The following is a 21,778-nucleotide window of genomic DNA, read 5'->3' as shown; positions in this document are numbered from 1 at the left end:
TTTGAATGTGCCCTTAGACTGATTTAATCAAAATGTCAGCGTTGCATTAAAGTTTGGCTTGATTTGACTTTGTGGATGTTTGGTTTTATTTATATAGTATTTCAAAAATGAGGTTTACTTTTACTTTAAGTTTTATTATCCTTGCAAAAGAAAGTATTGCAAAAGCTCTTTGGTACAACGTGAATTAATAAGAAATTATTGTTAGAGTCTTATTTTAAATTTAACTGGTAATTTGGTTCTTACAGTTTTTCCACAGATGCGTGTTTACATGCAGCATTAAAGTCTTTTTTCCCTGTTTGTGTCCTCAGGGTCCCTGGTCTTTGCTGTTACTGTCACTGATGAGGACTCAGGTTCTAACGCCCAACTTCACTATTCCCTAATGGGGCGCAACTCTGAGAAATTCAAGATTGATCCAGTCAGAGGTGCCATCACTGCAAATGAGAAACTAAGTGGGAGCTCAGAAGTTACCCTTACAGTTCGAGTAAAGGACGGTGGAGCGAACCCCAAAACAGATATGACAACTGTGACCGTTCGCTTTGTTACTGGAGGGAACTTCCCCGTCATCAAGCTGAAGGAGCATACGTTCACATTCCCCGAGAGCCAGCCAACAAACCACGTTGTGACAACAGTGACTGGATCTTCTATGAGAGGTGGACCACTGTCATATTACATCGCGAGTGGCAACCTTGATAATGCCTTTCATATTGATCAGTTATCAGGCGAACTGTCAATCAGGCACCCACTGGATTATGAATACATTCAGAAATATGTTCTCTGGGTTGAAGCCAGAGATCAGGGCTTCCCACCTTATTCTTCTTATGACAAAGTGGAAATAACTGTGCTGGATGTGAACGACAATCACCCGGTGTTTGAGAAGGATCCCTTCCATGCTGAGCTACTGGAGAGTCTTGCACCTCAGCGGGTGCTGATGGTCTCTGCTGTCGATCTAGACAGCGGGCCGAATGGACAGCTGGAATACGCCATCATCGATGGAAATAAGGAGAATAGTTTCAGTGTTAATCGAGCAACCGGTGAAATACGAACCACCAGGCCGCTGGATCGGGAGAAGGTGTCTCAGTACACTTTAAAAGTCAAAGCCACTGACAGGGGATTGCCGCCCAAAAACACAGCAGTCAGGGTGATAATCAATGTACTGGATGTGAACGATAATGCTCCCAGGTTTTCCAAGATCTTTAGTGCCACAGTGGCTGAAAATGCCCCGGTGGGCTACACTGTCACCAGGGTCACCACCACAGACGAGGATGCTGGTTCAAATGCCATTAGCCGCTATTCAATTACAGATAACAGTCTTCCATTCAGTATTAATCCAAGCACAGGAGACATAACAGTAAGTCGGCCACTCAATAGAGAAGACACAGACCATTACATTGTCAAAGTATCTGCCCATGACTCTGGTTGGACAGTAAGTACAGATGTTACCATATTTGTAACCGATATTAACGATAACGCCCCCAGATTTAGTCGTCCCTCTTACTATCTGGACTACCCTGAGCTCACAGAAGTGGGTTCGCTGGTCACACAAGTGTCTGCCACAGATCCCGACGAAGGTTTTAATGGTAAAATTTTTTATTTCATTCGGTCTCAGTCAGAGTATTTCCGAATCAACGCCAGCTCTGGAGAAATATTTGTGAAGCAGCAGCTAAAATATCAGAACTTAACAGGTGCTGGGAGTATAAATATAAATCGCCACAGCTTCATTGTCACAGCCTCAGACCGAGCAGTCAAGCCTCTGATGAGTGAGACAACAGTAATTGTAAACATTGTGGACAGTAACGATAATCCTCCAGAGTTTGATTCACCGAGCTACTTCACTCCCGTCACTAAAAGTGTCAAGGTTGGCACCAGACTGATTAGGGTTGTAGCTCATGACAAGAAGGACTTTGGCCTTAATTCGGAGGTTGAGTACCTAATAACAGGAGGAAACAGCTCCAATAAATTCAAACTAGACAGAACAAGTGGCTGGATCACTGTAGCCTCTTCCCTCGCATCTGACATGAATAAAATTTTCCTTATTGACATCGCAGCAAGCGACAGAGGAAATCCTCCATTGTCAGCGCGAACATCTGTGCGAATTGCAGTCACAGAGGAAAACCACCACACCCCTGAGTTCTCACAAAGCCAAATCTCTGCCACTGTACCTGAAAGCCTTGCTGTGGGAACAGCAATAAGGACCCTGTCTGCCAGAGACAAAGACAAAGAAATGAATGGCCTTATCACATATAATATTACTTCAGGAAATGACAAGGGTCTGTTTGCACTTAATAGTAAAACTGGTGTGTTATCCCTAGCTCACCCTCTGGACTTTGAAGAAAAACAACAGCATGAGCTTAAAGTTTCAGCCACCGATGGTGGTTGGATTTCAAAAACAAGTTATGTCTCAGTCACAGTGCATGTGACTGATGTGAACGACAACCCTCCTGTGTTTGATCCTGACGAGTACTTCCCCGTTGTGCAGGAGAACGTTCCCAGCGGCACCACTGTGGTCAAAATGAATGCTACAGACCGCGATTCAGGAGCTAACGCAGTCATGGCTTATGTGATACAGTCATCAGACAGTGACCTGTTTGTTATTGACCCAAACACAGGCATCATCACAACGCAAGGATTCTTGGATTATGAGGCCAAGCAGGTCTACCATTTAACAGTAAAGGCCTTCAACGTCCCAGACGAGGAGCGCTGCAGCTTCGCCAATGTCAACATTCAGCTAAAGGGAGCCAATGAATACGTACCCCGCTTTGTCTCCAAACAATACTACTTTGAAATCTCTGAAGCTGCTTCAAAAGGCACAGTGGTCGGGGAAGTGTTCGCCAGCGATCGAGACCAAGGAGATGATGGAGTGGTTTACTACCTCATTTTTGGGAAGAGCAGAAACAAAGGCTTTGGCATTAACAAGAAAACAGGTCAGATTTATGTCACAGGTGCTCTAGACCGTGAGAAAGAGGAAAAGATTTCACTAAAAGTGCTGGCCAAAAACGCAGGAAGCATCCGCGGGGCAGATATTGACGAAGTGTTTGTGAACATTACGATTCTTGACGCTAATGATCCTCCTGTTTTTACTCAAGAACTGTATGATGTGCAGGTTAGTGAAGGTCTCGCAGCAGGTGGTCTTGTTACCTTTGTCAGCGCTGAGGACTCAGACTCTGTTCCAAGCTGGAGCAGATTTTCTTACTCTATTGCTCCTGGGTTTGATAAAAATGTTTTCACAATCAACCCTAAAACTGGCCAAGTGTCTGTGGCAGCAGAGCTAGACAGAGAAACAACGCCTGTGTATAATCTCACTGTTCTGGCTGTAGATACTGGCTCGCCTCCTGCAACCGGAAGCGCAACTGTGATTGTGAATCTGGACGATATCAACGATAATGGTCCAAAGTTGACAACCACATACGCTGAGGTAACGGAGAACCAGAGAGCTGGCACTGCTGTTACAACACTCACAGCTTCTGACCCAGATCTACCACCTAACCAAGGGCCTTTCTTGTACAGCCTCCTCAGCTCTGGCTCTGCCAATAGCTACTTCAGTCTTAGTCCATCTGGAATGCTAGCCACCAGTCGTGAGATTGACAGAGAACAGATTAGTGACTTCTACCTCTCTGTTGTGATCAAAGACTCTGGTGTCCCTCAAATGTCCTCCACAGGAACAATCCACATCAAAATAAATGATCAGAATGACAACCCTTCAGAGCCGAGGTCCATGGAAATCTTTGTCCACTATTTTGGGAACATGTTTCCTGGGGGTTCTTTGGGAGATGTCAAGCCCCAAGACCCTGACATCCAGGATAGGTTCCACTGTTCCCTTATTCCTCCTTCCTCCGGTCTGTTTAGTATCCCAGCTGGAACATGCAACCTCAACTCCAAAGCCCGCTCAGCAGATGGAACTTTTGAATTAACCATCCGTAGCAGTGATGGTGTCCATGGTTCAGTCAGCAATACAGCTAGAGTTCTCTTCATAGGTTTCACAAATGCCACAGTGGACAACAGCATACTTATCCGTCTCAACTCTCGAGGAGTCAAAAACTTCCTTACCAACCACTACCTCAGTTTCTTACGCATTGCCAACTCTCAGCTAGCAGGACTGGGCACAGGGGTTTTGCTTTATGGAGCATTTGAGCTCAACAATCAGACTTTCCTGATGGCAGCTGTAAAACGGGGCCATGGACAATATGTCAACCCCAGTGGCGTGGCCACATTCTTCCAGAGTATCAAAGACATTTTATATAGACAGAGTGGAGTGCAAATAGATGCAGTGGACCATGATCCATGCACACATAACCCATGCCAGAATGGAGGCAGCTGCAAGAGGCGTCTCAGTGTCGGGCCTGATATGAAGACAGAAGAAAGTGTCCCAGTGATCCTTGTTTCCAACCACCCCCTGCAGCCCTATGCCTGCAGCTGTAGGCAAGGATACACTGGAGCTCTGTGTGAGACAGACATTGACGAGTGCCAGCCATCACCCTGTCACAATGGTGGCTCCTGCCACAATCTAGTGGGGGGTTTCTCCTGCACCTGTCCTGAAGGTTTTACCGGGATGGCCTGTGAGAGGGATATCAACGAATGCCTTTCCAATCCCTGCAAGAATGGGGCACTGTGCCAGAACTTTCCTGGAGGCTTCAACTGCCTCTGCAAATCTGGCTTTGCAGGTACTACACATGAAGGGGTCACGTGTTATATCTGACCACACAGTCACTCATGGTAGATTGACTACATGCAGGGACCCTCACGTTAATGTACACACACATATACAGCTTTGGGTTCAACAAAAAATATTTGCTTCTCAGTGTTTTTAAAAGGTGTTGTAGCCATAACATGTAAGCACTGCTGCCAGAAACAGTTTACGGATCAGTAGTCATGTAGTCGTGCAGCTTCGATGCATATCAGACCGCCATGTTTGCTTTAATATAAAAGATGATGCGAAGCTGACCCCACTCAGGCTCGAGTGTGGACTCCACACGGTTCACCAGTATCACGTTTCATTGTGTGCCTGCATGTGTATACAGCTATGACCACACACAGATACACACATTTCTAATCCAGCTGTACACAGAAGGGATTTCTTAATCAAGGGTTTCTCATTTGGGTTTGTTTTGAGTTGTATGACAAATGAGCAGCTTTATAAAAGATCCAATCAGGCCTTTTAGTTTGGAAATGTAATGAATACACTGCATTATTACCCTTGATAAAAGGGGAGTGGATTTTAAGTGGAATTACTTAGAACAGTCATTTGAATCCCGTATGCTGTCCAGCATCTGAAAGACATTTTCAAAGCACATTGTAGCAGGCAATTTGCCTCAAGTCAAGTCATTACTGTCCCTTTTTATTATGACGATAAAAAATGACCACAAATCTTTAGGTTTCATCAAGACAAATGGCCCTCCTGAAGTAATGCACCTATTGACTTACAGTAGTTTGCATGCCCTTATTGTGAACTCTCAACTTCCTGTTTTCTCTGTCTGGTTTTGGCAGCAGAATCTATCTCCATTAAGCAACTTGTCTCTGGATTTACAGCCTGAAATGTATTTACAGAAGTTCATTGTCAGTCTTTTTGTATTGTAACATACATGAATCATTTATTGTCTTTTTCCACTTTATTCTTTTTATTCACTATCACAATCCTTATCATGATGTCCATTTTTTTTATCTTAATATATTTGCCTGCATCTGTTTGTCTTTATGCACTGCAAAAACAAAGCCTTATCAAAAAATTTTTGGATCTTCCCCTGAGTTTGAAAACCTGATTGTTCTTAGTAAGAAGAATCTGCCAGTTGAGTGAGATCATTTCGTTTTTCCTATGAAAGTTTCAAGATGTTTTTTTGGATCAAATGATGTCATCTCTTGACAAGTGATCCGAACTGTTCCAAAATAGTATTGCTTATTTTTAAAATAACCAAAACTGCAGTAAAACAACTGAAAATAATTCCAATTATATATTTTATGGTTGTCTGAACATAAATAAGATTTTTAGGCTCACTGCAATGTTGAGTTATTTGTCTGAGCTCAGAGTTTTTGCAGTGCATTTCTCAGCTGTGAAGTGATGAAAGGCCTGCATGACTTGGCCTGTGGGGAGAGTGAACTATGTTCCCCCCAGAGTTTGCCTTTGTTGTCTCTCACTCCATCCGTTTTAATTTGTGTTGTTCTGTGAACCCAGGCAAAATGTGCGATTCCATCATCAATCACTGTGATTGTAACCCTTGTTTTAATGGCGGGTCCTGTCAGAATCGGGTGGATGGATATTACTGTCATTGTCCATTTGGTAAGTAATCGTAGGAAAGTTTTAGGGCATTAGGGAGCGCTGGTAAATTGAAAAGCAGGATGGACAATTTCAGATGCACAGTCTCCCTAAAGAAAAGATTTTTTTTAATTCTTAATCCATGATTTCTTAAACAAATGTGGACACTGTCATTTGATGTTGTGGCTCCATCTTTCTTGCTTCGTGTTGCTGCTGTTATTGATAAGCCTCCAATTTAGGCAAAAAGATGTTTGAAAGTGTTTGAAAATGAAAGATTATGATCTTGCAGCAGTGATATCTACTTTGTTCCTACTAAATACAGAACTCAGTATATCTGTAGATATTTTTATCACAGCAGCACTGTGAATCATTTATTGGCTTCTTCTATGATTCCTCATTTGGTCTGTTTTTGTCCTAAGGGGTTTTCGGCAAGCACTGTGAACTCAACAGCTATGGCTTTGAGGAGCTCTCCTACATGGAATTTCCATCTCTGGATCCCAACAATAACTACATATATATCAAGTTTGCTACCCTGAAGAGCAACGCACTGCTTATGTACAACCACGATAACCAGACCGGAGACAAGGCGGAGTTCTTGGCTCTGGAGGTCTTCGAGGGACGGATGCGTTTCTCCTTCAACTTGGGAAGTGGAACTTATAAATTGATGACCATGATAAAAGTTTCAGATGGGCAGTTCCACACTGTCATTGCCAGGAGAGCTGGGATGGTAAGAACATCTTTCATCATGCATTCTTGAAAGATTTTTCATTGGGTGACTCAAGTTCTTATGGGTCTAGCAGCAAAAACCCTGATGAAAAGCTGAAAAAACACTGCACAGTATGAACGTGTGCTGCACATTAAGCAGCATTTTCATTGTAGGCTTTTATAGCAGAAAGTTGTATCCAAATTTGGCATTACATTCTTTTTTGCACCATCAAATGATAATTAAACTCCACCAAACCACTGGTAGCTCAGCTTATGGTTTTCATGGTTTGTAATTATATTTTATTGCTCATTGAGATTTATAATACAAGGATCCAAAATGGCCCTGAAGATTGAAATTCTGTATATTGAGCTCTGAATGAGAGGCTTCTCCCTGCCAGCAATGCAGTGGCAAGGAAAGAGGGAAAAATCCAACCAGGCCCTGTCAAACCCTTCTATAATGTAGCTCTCCTGCTGGACTTCAAATCTGTCATTTCCCACCGTGCACTGGGAGTTTCATAGGAAGCTGGTAAAATCATTAAATTGTCAGTTCTGAGATGGTGCAGAGTGACGTGACAGGATGGAAAGGAATACAGCACCCATTGAGAACTGTGATTTGGTCTGTGTATAGTGCCCTGCTAATATACGGAGGTGGCCGTGCTAGGGCTCTTGACGAATGAGAGAAGAATGTGTGCATGTCATGCCTGAAGTGCCAACTCCCTCAGGCTGTGTAAAGTGAACCTGATCACTATGTTTGCAAAAGGTGCTGTGGGTCATTTCAGTGGTCAGGCTTGAGGTCTGTTCTCAGCCCATGTGCCTGAATTCTGAGACGATGTCAAAAGCAGATGGAAACCTCGGATGCGGTCATGCACTGCTTCATCATGATGAATCCAAATAATCAGAGGGAGCAGAAAGTTCACAGATACTCTTACAATTGCAATTATTATCATCACTGTCTGAATCCGTTTAATTGTCAAATACAATCAATGTAACAGAAATTGTTTTAATCCAGTGAGCCTCACATGACTTCATGTCTGGGCCACACCAATGCTTCTGTTTGCCAGTATATAGCAAACAGATCAAGGGGTGGATGTAAGGACTGACATAAACACCACTGCTGTGACTGCACATAAGATAAATGTTGGTATTGCCACAGGTTTCAATGGGGAGCTGCTTTTTTTCTTTAGAAGATGCATCGTGTTTCTGACACCATTAAGTGTGACCTTCTACAAGAATAACAGGCGTTAGCTATAGCTTTAGCATCTGATCCAGTGTCTTGCCAAGGTCCATTTCATAATGATGCACATTTTCTATTAGGTTTAGAATATAAGTCGTATATTGAGGAGCATCATATAAATACTGTTTTTGCTGAGCTCATCATCAAATGTGTGCAAACAAAAGCGTTTGCATGACCAGCTACCACAGGGACAAGCAGGAGAGTAATACTGTAAATGTAATTTGGGTCACATGACACATTCATAATGTTTAGTGTGGCCTTGGGACGGTAACATCCACACCACAGCTCATTTGGTTTGGTTTAAATCATGGTTCTAAGTCAGGAAGAAGAACTAAATCTTGTGTGAATCAGTTTTGTAAATGCAGTTTGACAGATTAGACATCACTGCAGCTGATTAGCACCAGCAGCTAATGATCACGCCATGGATTAGTGTTTGTCCTAGAAACAGACAACACAACAAATGTGTAACAGCAGCTACTCAACAGAGAGCAGTGCCGTGGTCCCTCCATTGTATTAGTCATGGGGACGGCGAAAGTCTCCAGTGGTGTTTTCTTCACATTTCCCCTGCAGTGCTAGCCAAACACAATAACAAACTCCTCATCTTTTTGGGTTACATTCGGTATTCATTTCCAGGGAGGAATCATTTTCTCCACCTCAGTGTGAGACATTTGACAGTGAGTGCTGTGTAAGTAAGGAAAACTAGCTTTGATCACAGAAAACGACATTAATAAAATCTTCATGTGGTTCTGACAGTCTTTATGGTGTTTCAGAGGAAGGCAAAAAAAACTCATTTGTCCTGCTCTTCACTGCTTCGCTGTTGCCATCATGTCGGTGTGTTTGTGTTCTGTGTACATGTCCATGTGTCTGATTCAGGTGTACTAAAGAGAAAGTGTGTGTATTTGTGCTCTGAGAGTGTGTGTAGAGGTGTCGGGCTCCTAGATGATTTGTGTTAGAGGTCTGGGCTGGTGTGGTCTGTGTTTACTTAAGATCCAGGAGAGGTGGAGCATGATTGCCCTGGATTTTCAACGCTTTCACACACTTTTCCGGACAGTTTCCTCGCCAGCCCATTTCTTTTCTTCCTAGTACGGTCGTTCCTGCTCAGAGCACGGAGAGAGGAGAGAATTACCCACATCTGGGAAAAAGCTTCAGTGCCATTAACGGGAAATAGGAAATGTTTGTTGTAATGTATGGCATTTTTATGCCACTCTGCCATCCACTACTGTAATGGAATGATAAAAAAATAATTGGCCAACATGCCTTGTGGTGGACAAACCTCACACTAACTATTGAACGGGCCTTAGTTACACAAATAATCAGTAAGAAATAAATGGGTGGAACCCGAACCCTGGACTGTAAGTTAATGCTACAGCACATGAGAAGTTATTTAGTCTGACAGGCGCTCATGATAACACAGTAAAATTCTACTCAGGCAGGGGATCGTGTTGCAAGCAAGATGCGTTTGAGGATTTCCTCTTTTGCCCCTTGAACCCTTCAAAAATAAGCTTTAGCAGCAACATGGTGCATAAACACAGATAAGCAAATCTGAAATTGGTTAAAAAAAAAAGATGTACAATTATTACTCTTAAAGAAAATGTCATGTGACATGCATGTTTGTGTTTGTGTCATCATGTAGGCTGCATCCCTGACTGTAGACCTGTGTGGCGACGACCAGGAACCAGGCTACTGTGCCGTGAGCAACGTGGCAGTACACACTGACTGGTAAGAGAATCACACATATACGTGTACAGTGCACAGCTGTTCTGTCTCTGTGATCCAGCTGTATAGATGAGGTGCTTTTCCACCAAAAGTTCCAGAAACATTACTTTTCCAAGAACTAATGTCCAGGCTCTTTCTCAGGGGTAAAACTTCCTGCAGCACACTGCGATTTGCATTTCCACAACAGGGCCAAGAGCAGTCACCCTTCACGAGCCTCTGAACAAAAACGGACAAAAAAACCTGGACGTTGTCGTCAGTGCATCAGTCGTAAAACTGTTCGGGCTGCTCCGTCCTGATTATTGTTGGCCACAAACTATAAACAACGTGTTGGCAGTTATAGACTTTTTAAAATGCTGGTTGTGCTAACAGTGTTGCAGAAAACACTAGTACACTTGACCTGTCAGAGACATTCAGCACCTTAGACCCTGGTTCCCCAGATGGAAGTGCAGGTTCCTGAAAAGGGAACAGTTCCTGTGATGAAACACACCTGATAAAATGTTTGATATTTTGGTGGGTATTTTACAGCTGTCACACTGAACAAGCCTTTTGCACAGTGAATCAACTCGACCTGACCAGCAGACTGTAGGTTTTGTAATTAACTCTACAGTGTTTCCATCAGTGGATATAACCCAGAGACGTCCAACCCCTTTTAGCTTGTGATCTTGTCAAACAAAGGCATTTAATGTCTAACGACTCGGACACATCAAACCAAACAGTGTTTTATTTTCTCCTGCCCTTCTGAGATATTAAAACCTAAAAGAGTAAGCAGAAAGGTTTTTGTTCTTTCCTGACCTACGAAGTTTCATCCTGTGATCCACCGAGGAGGTCCCGACCTGCAGGTTAGAAACCACCTTAGAGCCACACTGGGCTTTAGTCTGACATCAGGCTGCTTAAGTCAGATGATAACGATCGACATGTCAAACACTTGTAACTAAATAGTGCAAGGTCGAAGGTCCACTTACCAGCTTTTCACTACAGCAGTTAGCGAAAGCTCCCCCCAGTGAGAGGAATATTAGCTCTGAAATGTTGATCTATATTTACTCTCTTTAAACTAATTTTTTTATTTAGGAATTTGAAGAAACATGAGACATTTTATTTTTTGCTACAGTATGAAGTGGAACAAAGAATAAAGGACCACAGAAACTGATGCAGATCTACAGACAAACATTTTTTGTGTGTGTGTGTATTCTGTTACTGCCTTACTTGCAGAATATCTGGATGGAAGCTAAAATGTCCTCATACATGTTTTTACAGTGAATTTACAAAAATTACTCAAAGTCACAATTAAGTCATCTGTTGTAAAAAAGTAATATATGATGTAAACCTTCATTAAATGAACAGACTGACAGCTCTGAGCCAGGCCGTGTGGGGTGAAAAGCCTTTAAACATGTTGTTTTTGGACTTGAGTGCTTTTGTGTGTGTGTATGTGTGTGTGTGTGTGTGTGTGTGTGTGTGTGTGTGTGTTTGAGACAGAGAGAGATCAATTTGGCAGATCAAGAACGGTCACAAAGGTGTACAGAAGGTTTATTTTGTAAGGACCTCAGAACCATGTTGTTGTGAATCTCACTGACCCACAGTGTCTTTCTGCGTGAGTGTGCACGTACCTCTGAATATTTGAACGTATTAATGAGCGTTTGGAGTTTCTGTGCATATGTTCTTTTGTGTCTCCGTGCATTTCAGTCTTTGTGTGCTGCTGTTCGTGTGTGTGCAGGATCCTGGACGTGCAGCCCAACAGGCTCTCGGTGGGAGGCGTCAGGTCAATAGAACCCATCCTTCATCGGCGCGGTCAGGTCGCCACCCACGACTTTGTCGGCTGCATCATGGAATTCGCTGTCAATGGGCGCCCACTGGAGCCCAGTCAGGCCCTGGCATCGCGTGGCATCCTTGACAGGTCTGCACCCCAACTTCACTGTCCCCTTACTCTCAGTTTCTCCCTCACTCAACCTTTTTCTCCTTCTTCTTCCCGTCTGTCTGTCTTGTCTAACCTGCTCAACTCTCGCTGTGGGACATCTGTTCACTCTCTCAAACCCTCTGGAGATTTTTGAAAAATATGTTGTTTTTAAATCCAAATGGATTTCTGAAGGGGGAAACCAATTGCAGAATTCCAGAAAAAAATGTCTTTTCTGTCCTGCTGGTGAATAGTGAGGCGAGGACGGATCTTTTAATATGCTAATTCTCAGAGGTTCTTTATGTGTTTTTTTTTGTATCGCTGCACATGGAAGGAATCCACAGCTCATCTGCCCCCTTTTTTTTTTTTTTTTTTTTTTTTTGGAGTTTCTTTTTCAGAGGACCCCCCGGCTGCCGACTGTGCAGCTGACTTGTCAAACTGACTGTCTGACTGTCAGTTTGTGTGTTGTATCTGTAGATGTCCGAGACTGGAAGGAGCCTGCACTGCCAGCCCCTGCAGACATGGGGGCACCTGTTTGGACCACTGGTCTTGGCAGCAGTGCCAGTGTGTGGACGGCTTCACTGGTAGATTCTGTGAGAAATGTAAGTCTGTGCCTTTGAAGTGTCATTTTGTGCTGAGGTTGCACTGAGTTAGGAATATTCTGTCATGATTATTTATGATTCTTCCCTCATGAGTCATTAAATTGCACCATGCATCTTAATATAGGCCACAGTTAATACAGCATTTGGTGCTTTATTTTATAAAGAAAATAATAATATAATAATATATTATATAATGATATATAAATCAGGACACACCAGTAAACTAAAAGAGACGGAAGAAAACTTTGAGACTGACTCAAAGATGATGTGTAAGGTGCAGCATTTGCAAAACAGCAAAACAGGATGAGAGCAGTTTTCTTCTACTACAAATACAGTGTACTTCTTCAGTATCATGTATAACTTCTTCAGTATCATGTATAACTTCTTCAGTATCATGTATAACTTCTTCAGTATCATATTTATCATCTTCAGGAAAGAAAAAGAGAAAATAAATATGATGAAAACACCTTTTTTAAAAAAGGAAGCAATAGTTTGTATCATAAATCAACTTTGTCTAAGATATTATAGGTAAAGGCTCGCGAGTTGTCTTAGGGATTGGCTCATATCTTTCACTTATGCAAAGATATTTGGACCCACCGATGAGAATGTAAGGCCCAGTATGTGGGATTCAAAACTCATTTGGATCCGTCCGTCCAGCTGTGAGCAGCTGCAGTGTGAAAGTTTGAGACTTCTGTGAAGTCAGAGTGGATTGAAGGTGTTCACTCTTTCTCCCACAGACATGACAGCAGACACTGCTCTGTCCCTGGATGGCACTGGACGTCTGGATTACTCCCTAAAGCAGGGCCCTAAACGTGACATCCTAGTGAGACAGTTACTGCAGGGCGTGACCTCTGACCCCGCCAGTCCCAGCACACTAGAGGTGAAGTTCAGGACACGCAGCAAGAGCGGCACTCTGCTGCACGTGCAAGAGAGCAGCAACTACACTACTGTGAAGGTAAGAGACAGGAAGTGTAACCTGACATGTGGCAGCCCACATAAAACATAACACACATTTTCAAATAACAGCCAGGACTAAGATTTAATGTGTTTCTGTGCAATGTACAATGTACAGACTGTGTAGTGCTATAATGGCTCACATGGTAAAGTCATCATAATGCACATTTCAACATATTTCATCCATCAGACCAGCGACATAATCACAGTCATAGACTTTGTCTTGTTAACCAAAACACTGCTCCACTCCAGTAATGTTACTAATCTCACACTACCGCTTAATAACGAAGCTCAGCACCTCAGGGTGGGGCTTTACAATAAAAGCCTTGGCCTCTGCCCCTGAACTGCTACAAGTGTTCACAGGAGGAAGTCTGGAGTTTACATTATTTACATTATAGGCACAAAACAACAATGGAAAATTAACAAACACAATTATTTCCTGGTGAAGTTTAGTTCCTAGTCAGTGTCAGCACAGAAATCAGCTCCGGTGCATCCATTTGTTTGAGATGACGGAGCTGAGGTCATGCAGTATTGCTTCCAGATGACATGTTGCACCACCAATAGTCACCAATAGCAGTTATGATCATGTGTTCGTATGTGTTTGTGCTTCTATACAGCACACTGACACCCAAAGGTCCTCTGAACGTTTGGAGCTTATTGCTTAGACAACCTGCTGCATGAACAAACTGCCAGGATCTTTCTGAGCCTCCTCTTTTTAGTCCCATTCCTCTTTTTCTCCTTTTATTCTTATTCTCCGCCCTCCGGCTGGTCCTGGCAGTTGCCCAAGGAGACCTGAGGACTTATTGATCCTGTTTGAGACCCTTCCCTTCACCACCATCTACATCTCCTTCCTACTTTTTTTTTTAGTATCACCTGTGATTCTGTTTTCTGCCTCTGAGGAGCTTCTGGTGCTCATCAAATCACCATCACAGTCTAGAAAAGTATAACAAGTGCTATGAAACCTAAAATAGTAGTGCAGCAGTAGAATGCATGCTGCATATTTACATATGTTGAGAGAGAGAAGTACATATACTGCGATATTAAAAAAAAAAACAAGATGTTTAAAAGATAAACTTTAAAATTGGTTTTCCAGGTTCAGAGCAGTCAGTATTCTTTGACCTAAGGGACTTTCCATTTTTCCCTTTTCAAATCAATTTTTCCGGAAGCTACTTATCATTACGGATTTTTGAAGACTTTAAAAAGGGAGAAGGGGATTACTTTTCCATAAAAGTGGGGAGTGCACATATGACTTTACCATTTGTTGTCCATTTGCTGTCCATGCCAAAGTGAGCTTGATTAATTTCTTTTAAACACACTCTGGTAACAGGCTCCTCCAGTGGGCATTTGAATGAGCATGTTCTCTCTGAATTTGTTGTGTTGTGGAAATTCTTGAGAGCTAGCGAGCTTCTGATCTTCATGTGGCTGAACAACATGAGCTGCACACACATGTTGTGAGAACATGATTAACTGCAGCGTGTCCCCACTGGGAGAGAGATTTATGAGGATCAGGCAGCATTTTCGTTTTCGGTCTCCGACCTCAACAGCAGGCTCTGATAGTGGTGTGGTGGTAGTTTTGTGGAGAGAAGACTTCCTGTCATTGTTGGTTACTAATGCTGACATGGTAAGTCAGTGCATTAATATGAAACATAGCATTTTTAGCTCTAGGTTTATGTAGACCTTCCTCAGAGAACATCATTTATCAAAATTATGCTGATTCAAAGTCACCAGTTTATCCAGCGTCTTATCCAGTCTGTCGAATCGCTGATGTGCTGTTGTGCATGTGCTGTGCTTACGTAACTTAGTGGACAATACTGAAGGCACATTTGGTGTGCACAGAGCTCTTCTCGGTTCACCACTTTGGAGAGATTTCATGGTTCCCAGAGGATGAATTGTACTTCATGTGTTTTTTAAATAGCTATAATAATATCACAATAAAGCTGCAAATGTGTCCGTCACCCAGGAAAATACAGAAGCACCTGATCAGTCTGTTTTGCTCTTGAGTGCACTCAGTCTCCGTCTCTGTCCCCTCACTCAGCTGAGGAACGGCAACATCCACTACATCTCAGATGCGGGCGTCAGCGGGAAGGTGGAGCGGACTGTGGGTGATGCAGTGCTGTCAGATGGCCAGTGGCACACGCTGCAGCTGGTCAAGAACGGCTCGGCCACTGTGCTCCAGGTGGACAGCAGCCACACCAGGGTCATCCAGCACCCTACACAGGACTTCGGGGGCCTCAATGTTTTAACCTTTTCCCTGGGAGGGATCCCTCCTGGACCTGCCCAGCAGAAAACAGCAGCAGGTAATATGATCTGAAGAAGAGAGAGGGCAGTGGGCAGGGAAAGTCAAAGAGCAGCGTTTCCCCTTTCTTCATTGCCACAACTGAGGAAAGCTGTCGACCCCCAGCTACTCCAGACACGAAGAGTTAACAAGAGATTTTTGTAGTGTACAAAAAAACCATGTATTTTGTGCACATAATGTCATTTTTCAATGTGTTTTTAATCCAGTGTACCTAAAGCATGTGCTGGGAATAGGTCACGTTCCTTTTAAGGAGCTGCCAGCCATGAAGAACAGCATTATTATGAGTTTTAGTATCTCACGATGATCTAAATGCTGTCTCACAGGCTCTTCTACTCTGGATATCTCTAGTGTTTTAACAAAAATTTGTCAAATTTAAATCGAAAATATTTAGATAGCTTTGATATTAGCTTTATTACATTTAGCTCATTCCTAAGCTAAGCAAGAACAGTCAGTCATGCTGCCGCGCGTATGGCGTTTACATGGACGTGTGAATGTGCATGTGTATTCACGTGCTGTGTCGAACACATGTCGAAGCCCTCAAAAACTGGCATTCAACCAAAACACCCACCCACTCCTCACCTAATGTAAAGTCCCAATTTAACATTATAAAAACCGCCTTTACATGCACCGTGTGCACGTGCACATAGAGTGCAACAATAGTCACAAGCTCGTGAGCCCTTATAAATCTTGTGCAAACTTTTTTTTTTTTTTTTTCCTAAATGAATTAACAGTCTGCTGCTCAAAGTGCTGACCATATTTGGTGGCCGTCCAAAAAGACTGTTTCTATTTGACATTGATGAGATTTACCTGCTATGAATTTATAGTGGTTAAATAAATGTTTCTTTATCAGAGTATCATTTATGGATGAAATAACCAATATTAATTTAATTTGACTTCATCTTGGAGCATCTGCCTTAGAGGACTTTTAATGTTTTTGTCTTATTTCCATGGACTCTCCTCTTAGTTTAGGCTTAAATCACAGATCAGATGTCCTCGAGCATGAGTTGAGAATAGTTTGGAAAAGGTGAAAGAGAGGCTTTCCAGGGGGAGGTAACACAGTAAATTTCAGAATTTTAAGGGGAGGGGAAAAGCTAACCTAATACTATGGACTAATATGGTAAAAATGAGCCATTTGAATGATTTGTTGAACTCCTTTACACAAGAACCGGGGCATATTTCAAAACAAACATATTCTGAGCACGCATATCTGTGGCAGACTGCCTGTTAACCAGCCCTTAGTTCAGTGTGTGTCTGAACAGTGTGTTGTGTACTCACTTTTCAAAAGCTAATGAAAAAGACACAAATGGATTTAATCTGCACTGGGATAAATTCAATAAAAATCTATTTACATCGGTGAGGCAGTGCTGTTAGGCAACACACAAAGCAAGAGATTGAATTAGACACAGAGACATTCACCCAACCCAGATGTATGTCTTGAAGCTATAATGGTCCTGACGATAGATTCTCTGTTCGAAAATATTTCATATTTCTTCTTTCAGTTTGGCCAGTGATTGACTGGACCCATTTTTAACATATGATGTTTTTATAGAGGTGCTTTCATAAAGAGATTTTACTTTTTCGTCCTAAGCTTGAACCAATTACCCATTGAAAGAAAATTCCTTTAGCTCTGATTATAGCTCCTAGTTCCTGTTATTTCTGGGGAAGCAATCCGGCAGACATTTTGAAAACCCATCAGTCTGGTGGCAATCGGAAAGGATTCCTCTCCAGGCCACTGTTATGTCCTTGTTAGCTGCTGATGACTGTTTCTTATTATCTGAACCAATTTTCCCTCTCATGCATTTGCAGGTTTCGATGGCTGCTTGGCCTATGTGAAGTACAACGGAGAGAACTTGCCATTTACTGGCGAACACAGCCTCGTCACCCTGACCAAAACCAGTTCATCTGTCCAGATTGGCTGCAGAGGTCCCAACCTGTGTGAGAGCAACCCATGCTGGGATGGACTCATGTGCGTCAACCAGTGGTACACATACCAATGTGTCCCGCCGGGCGACTGTGCTTCTAATCCCTGCCAGAACCACGGCAGCTGTGTGCCGGACCCCCACTCAGGTTTTACCTGTGTCTGCTCTGAGTCCTACACAGGAAAGACTTGTGAGACCTTGGTGGCCTGTCTGGGCGTCCAATGCCCTCAGGGTACTGTGTGCAAAACAGCCAACAATGGTGGGTTTGTCTGCAGCCCCAGCCCCACAACAGAAACCATGGTCCTCCCCATCTGGGCAGTGCCTGCTATTGTCGGCAGTTGTGCCACTGTCCTTGCCTTGGTGGTCCTCAGCCTGATCCTGTGCAACCACTGCAAGGACCGCAACAAGACCAAGGTGCCAAAGGAACCCAAGGAGAAGAAACCCAAGGAAAAGAAGAAGAAGAAAAAGAAGAAGGGTAGTGAGAATGTTGCATTTGATGACCCAGATAACATCCCGCCATATGGAGATGACATGACGGTACGGAAACAACCAGAAGGGAACCCCAAACCAGACATCATTGAAAGGGAGAACCCTTATCTGATTTATGATGAAACAGACATTCCCCACAACAACGAGACTGTGCCCAGTGCTCCCTGTGCCCCCTGCAATGGCCCAGAGGCAGACATTGAACACTATGACATAGACAACGCCAGCAGTATTGCTCCTTCAGATGCAGATATCATCCAGCACTACAAGCAGTTCCGCAGCCACACGCCCAAGTTCTCCATCCAGAGACACAGCCCACTGGGCTTCGCCAGACAGTCTCCCTTACCCCTCGGAGCAACAAGTTACACCTACCAGCCTCAGTACACCCAAGCACTGAGGTCCACCCCACTTAGCCACTCCCACTCAGCCTGCCCCACACCAAACCCTCTCTCCAGACACTCCCCAGCCCCCTTCACCAAGCCCTCCTCCTTTTACCGAAACACTCCAACCAGAGAACTCAACCTGGCTCGCCGTGAGGGCAGCCCGCTGGACCTGCACAATGAAATGTGTCAGCCTCCACCCATGTTCAACTATGCCACACGACTGGGGAGGCGCAGCAAGAGTCCGCAGACTATGGCCAGCCACGGCCACACCTCCAGGCCCGGCAGTCGGTTGAAGCAGCCAATTGAGCAGATCCCTCTAGAGACTGGTCCTCCTGTAGGGCTGTCCATTGAGGAAGTGGAGCGGCTAAACACTCCACGTCCACGTAACCCCAGCATCTGCAGTGCTGACCATGGGCGATCCAGCTCAGAGGAGGACTGCCGCAGGCCACTCTCAAGGGTCCGCAACCCCGCCGATGGCATCCCGGCACCAGAGTCCTCTTCAGAAAGTGACTCACATGACTCTTTCACCTGCTCGGAGATGGAGTACGACCGGGACAAGCCAGTGTCTTACAGCTCCCGAGTACCTAAGCTCTCTCAAGTCAATGAGTCAGATGCTGATGATGAGGACTATGGTGGGAGGCTCAAGCAGAGGCGGTACTCAAGTCGGAGGGCAGAAGGAGGGCCTGGTGTTGCCCAGATGCCTCCAACTGAGCAGCACTACACCCTGCCTCACAAACTGGGCCACCAAGCCGGGGGCTTCAACTGGGACAATCTGTTGAACTGGGGCCCCGGGTTTGGACATTATGTAGACGTGTTCAAGGATTTAGCCTCACTTCCTGAGAATGCGGCAGCGAAAGACATTGAAATGAACAGTGGGGATGGCTCAGTGACTATTCTACATGAAGGAGAAGCTGAGCAATATGTATGAGACTATTTATTATGCTGTTGTAGAATATGGTGATGTTCTCCATTTTTAAAAAGAGGAAGTTTGTATATTTCGAGACAATATTGGACTCCGCATTTTTTACATTATTCAAATCAATAAGACGACTTTCAATGGAGTAAGGCAGAAAAGTGGCTCCTGTGACATGACAGATTTTGTCATTAGCCACCTTGGAATAGTTTACCAGTCTTTTCTAGGCCCTTACTCAACTGTACAACCGAGCGCTCCTCTCACTGAGGCGTCATTACAGCGACAGCGAACGGCTCAGAAAAGAAAAAAGAAATCCATGTCTGAAATGAATTTAGTTACTGCAACGCTCCGTTCACATTATCTTGATAAAACAGTTCTGTTTTTTATTACCAGTATTGCCTCTCCTGTCCAAAAAGTTCTGCCACATTCACAGCTGAGAGATAAGAGGGTTGATAATATTAACACTCACAGGAAGAGAATTCCAATGGGCCATAGAGCAAAAGAAAACTCCCGGTCTGTCTTTTTAGGAGTCAATTTTTTATTTACTTAAAAGGAAGCACGTGTGTTTGATCTGCCTGCACCTGTAGCTGAGAGGACTGAGCCCTCGGTGTGAAAGTAAGTGCACGGCTTTGCTTGCACGGTATCGTAGACCCCACCAATGATCTGATCCCCTTTCAGCCTGACTGTCTCTGCCCTGGTGTGTTTTCTCACAGAAGACTGGCTAAACGCTCCAAGAGTGAGGATTAATCAAGTCCCCTGCCTTACAGACATTTGAGGATTATAGTGCGGGAGAGGACTTTTCCTCTTCTAGTTTTCTGGCCTAAGTTGAGTAGGAGAGAAGATTTTGGGGGAAATAGTGTTGTCAGAAAATTTGTGACCAGCCAAGTGTTTTTTGGGCAATGATGATAATGATTTATGGATCCTGTAAACACAACCCCAACTAAACACTATGAACTTGTGTACATTTTTTTAATTCATGAGAACTCGTGGACTCATTTGTTGTTGGTGTCCTTGTCCATTATTTTGGCATGTATGGTTTCTACATTTTTGTACTGTTTATTAACTTAAATTACTTAAGCTGTGTTTTTATGGATATTTTCATATGCTGAAATGTATGTTCTTACTTTCGGGGAAAGTAAGATTGAAGACTTATTTTTTACATTTGTTACATATGTAACATCAGTATTTTCCACTTTTGATAAAACTATAACATGCTGTATGCTTTGTACCTGTAAAAAGCCAATAACAGAATAAAAAAAGTATTTATTTAAAAGTTGCTTTAGAAAAGGTTTTCGTTCCTGTAGTGGTAAGAACTCATTCATATGCAGCTAATTTTTAAAAATAGCCAACTTCAAGTTCAGATTACCTCCCATCCCAGATCAATGTGGTGGTAATATATTCTATATTCATGTCCCAAGCTGAGCAGTCTTTAAATAATACGGAGTCTGAACAAAACATTTAAAAAGGCATTTCAGGACCCAAATGAAACTGAGCCACCTCAGTCACAGCCAAGCAAAACATCAAGCGGACTCCACAACGCAGGGCCCTATATTGCTTTCAACAATTATTTACATCTGGCTTATTGAGCAGAACCCCTTTTTGTCATAGCTCAGTGATTCGGTATGCAACATGCTTATCTTCTCCGTCATCAAGGCAAAAGAGGCCACGAGAGAAAACGCAGGGAGCCGTGAACCCGGCGAAGAGTGACAGCCCAAATCTGGGTAAATTACCACGAGCTCGCGGAGCAGCTCGGTCCTGCAGGGAGCTCTGTTGACCGAAGCCTCTTTGGGAAGGCCGTACCATGCTGATGCTGAAATAATGATAACACTCACATTGATAATGAGAGCGTGGGTGGGTGGAGGGGTGAGTAAATAGAAGATGAATTCAGATAAAGCTCACAGCGTCTCATTGGGGGGGACATGGTAGGGTCTCAAAATAAATGAGAACTTTAGGAGCAAACCTCCCACCTCCCCCCTGTTGGTGAGCAGGAGACACTTGTATACACAAAGGGCACGTTGTTCTACGCTATAGTAAGATGTAAAACACTCATGAGGACTGACATGAATCTGTCTTCCTGATTGTCTTGGGGGCAGGGTATTGGTCGGGGAGTGTTCCCTATTTTTCCACAAGTGCTGTTTTTGGATAATGTCCAGACGGCTGCTGGACTTTGCAGAACAGCAGAAGAGTTTATGATGTGTTTAAGGATTAATTGCAACATACTGTATATCCTAAGTGCGAACATTGCATGTTACATTACAGGACATGGCCCCTCGCAAAAAAACAGCACATGCTATTCCTGTCGATTCAAATGCCTGTTATTTCAGTAAGCAATGAGGTATTTGTGCTGCTAATGACACGATAATACAACATGGACCACGCTGCCATGATTATGGTTCTCATTTTGGAGAGCCATGCTGCACAGTAATCACATGAAAGCA

At 43.5% G+C, this 21,778-nt stretch overlaps 1 protein-coding gene across 1 annotated transcript in view; it reads left to right on the top strand.

Annotated features, from left to right (window-relative positions):
- Window positions 1–20,613, top strand: part of fat4 (FAT atypical cadherin 4) — a 92,046-nt gene extending 71,433 nt beyond the window's left edge. The window contains exons 9-17 of the mRNA XM_026330098.1: window positions 309–4,658; window positions 6,164–6,268; window positions 6,664–6,971; window positions 9,817–9,902; window positions 11,611–11,790; window positions 12,265–12,389; window positions 13,127–13,344; window positions 15,379–15,640; window positions 17,446–20,613. Of these exons, the coding sequence (XP_026185883.1) occupies window positions 309–4,658; window positions 6,164–6,268; window positions 6,664–6,971; window positions 9,817–9,902; window positions 11,611–11,790; window positions 12,265–12,389; window positions 13,127–13,344; window positions 15,379–15,640; window positions 17,446–19,355 (7,544 nt within the window). The 3' untranslated portion in view covers window positions 19,356–20,613. The remainder of the gene's footprint in view (window positions 1–308; window positions 4,659–6,163; window positions 6,269–6,663; window positions 6,972–9,816; window positions 9,903–11,610; window positions 11,791–12,264; window positions 12,390–13,126; window positions 13,345–15,378; window positions 15,641–17,445) is intronic.
- Window positions 20,614–21,778: the final 1,165 nt, after the last annotated feature.

The sequence above is a fragment of the Mastacembelus armatus genome, chromosome 10 (assembly GCF_900324485.2).
Source record: "Mastacembelus armatus chromosome 10, fMasArm1.2, whole genome shotgun sequence".
Lineage (NCBI taxonomy): Eukaryota > Metazoa > Chordata > Actinopteri > Synbranchiformes > Mastacembelidae > Mastacembelus > Mastacembelus armatus.
This window is presented reverse-complemented; position numbering and strand designations above follow the sequence as displayed.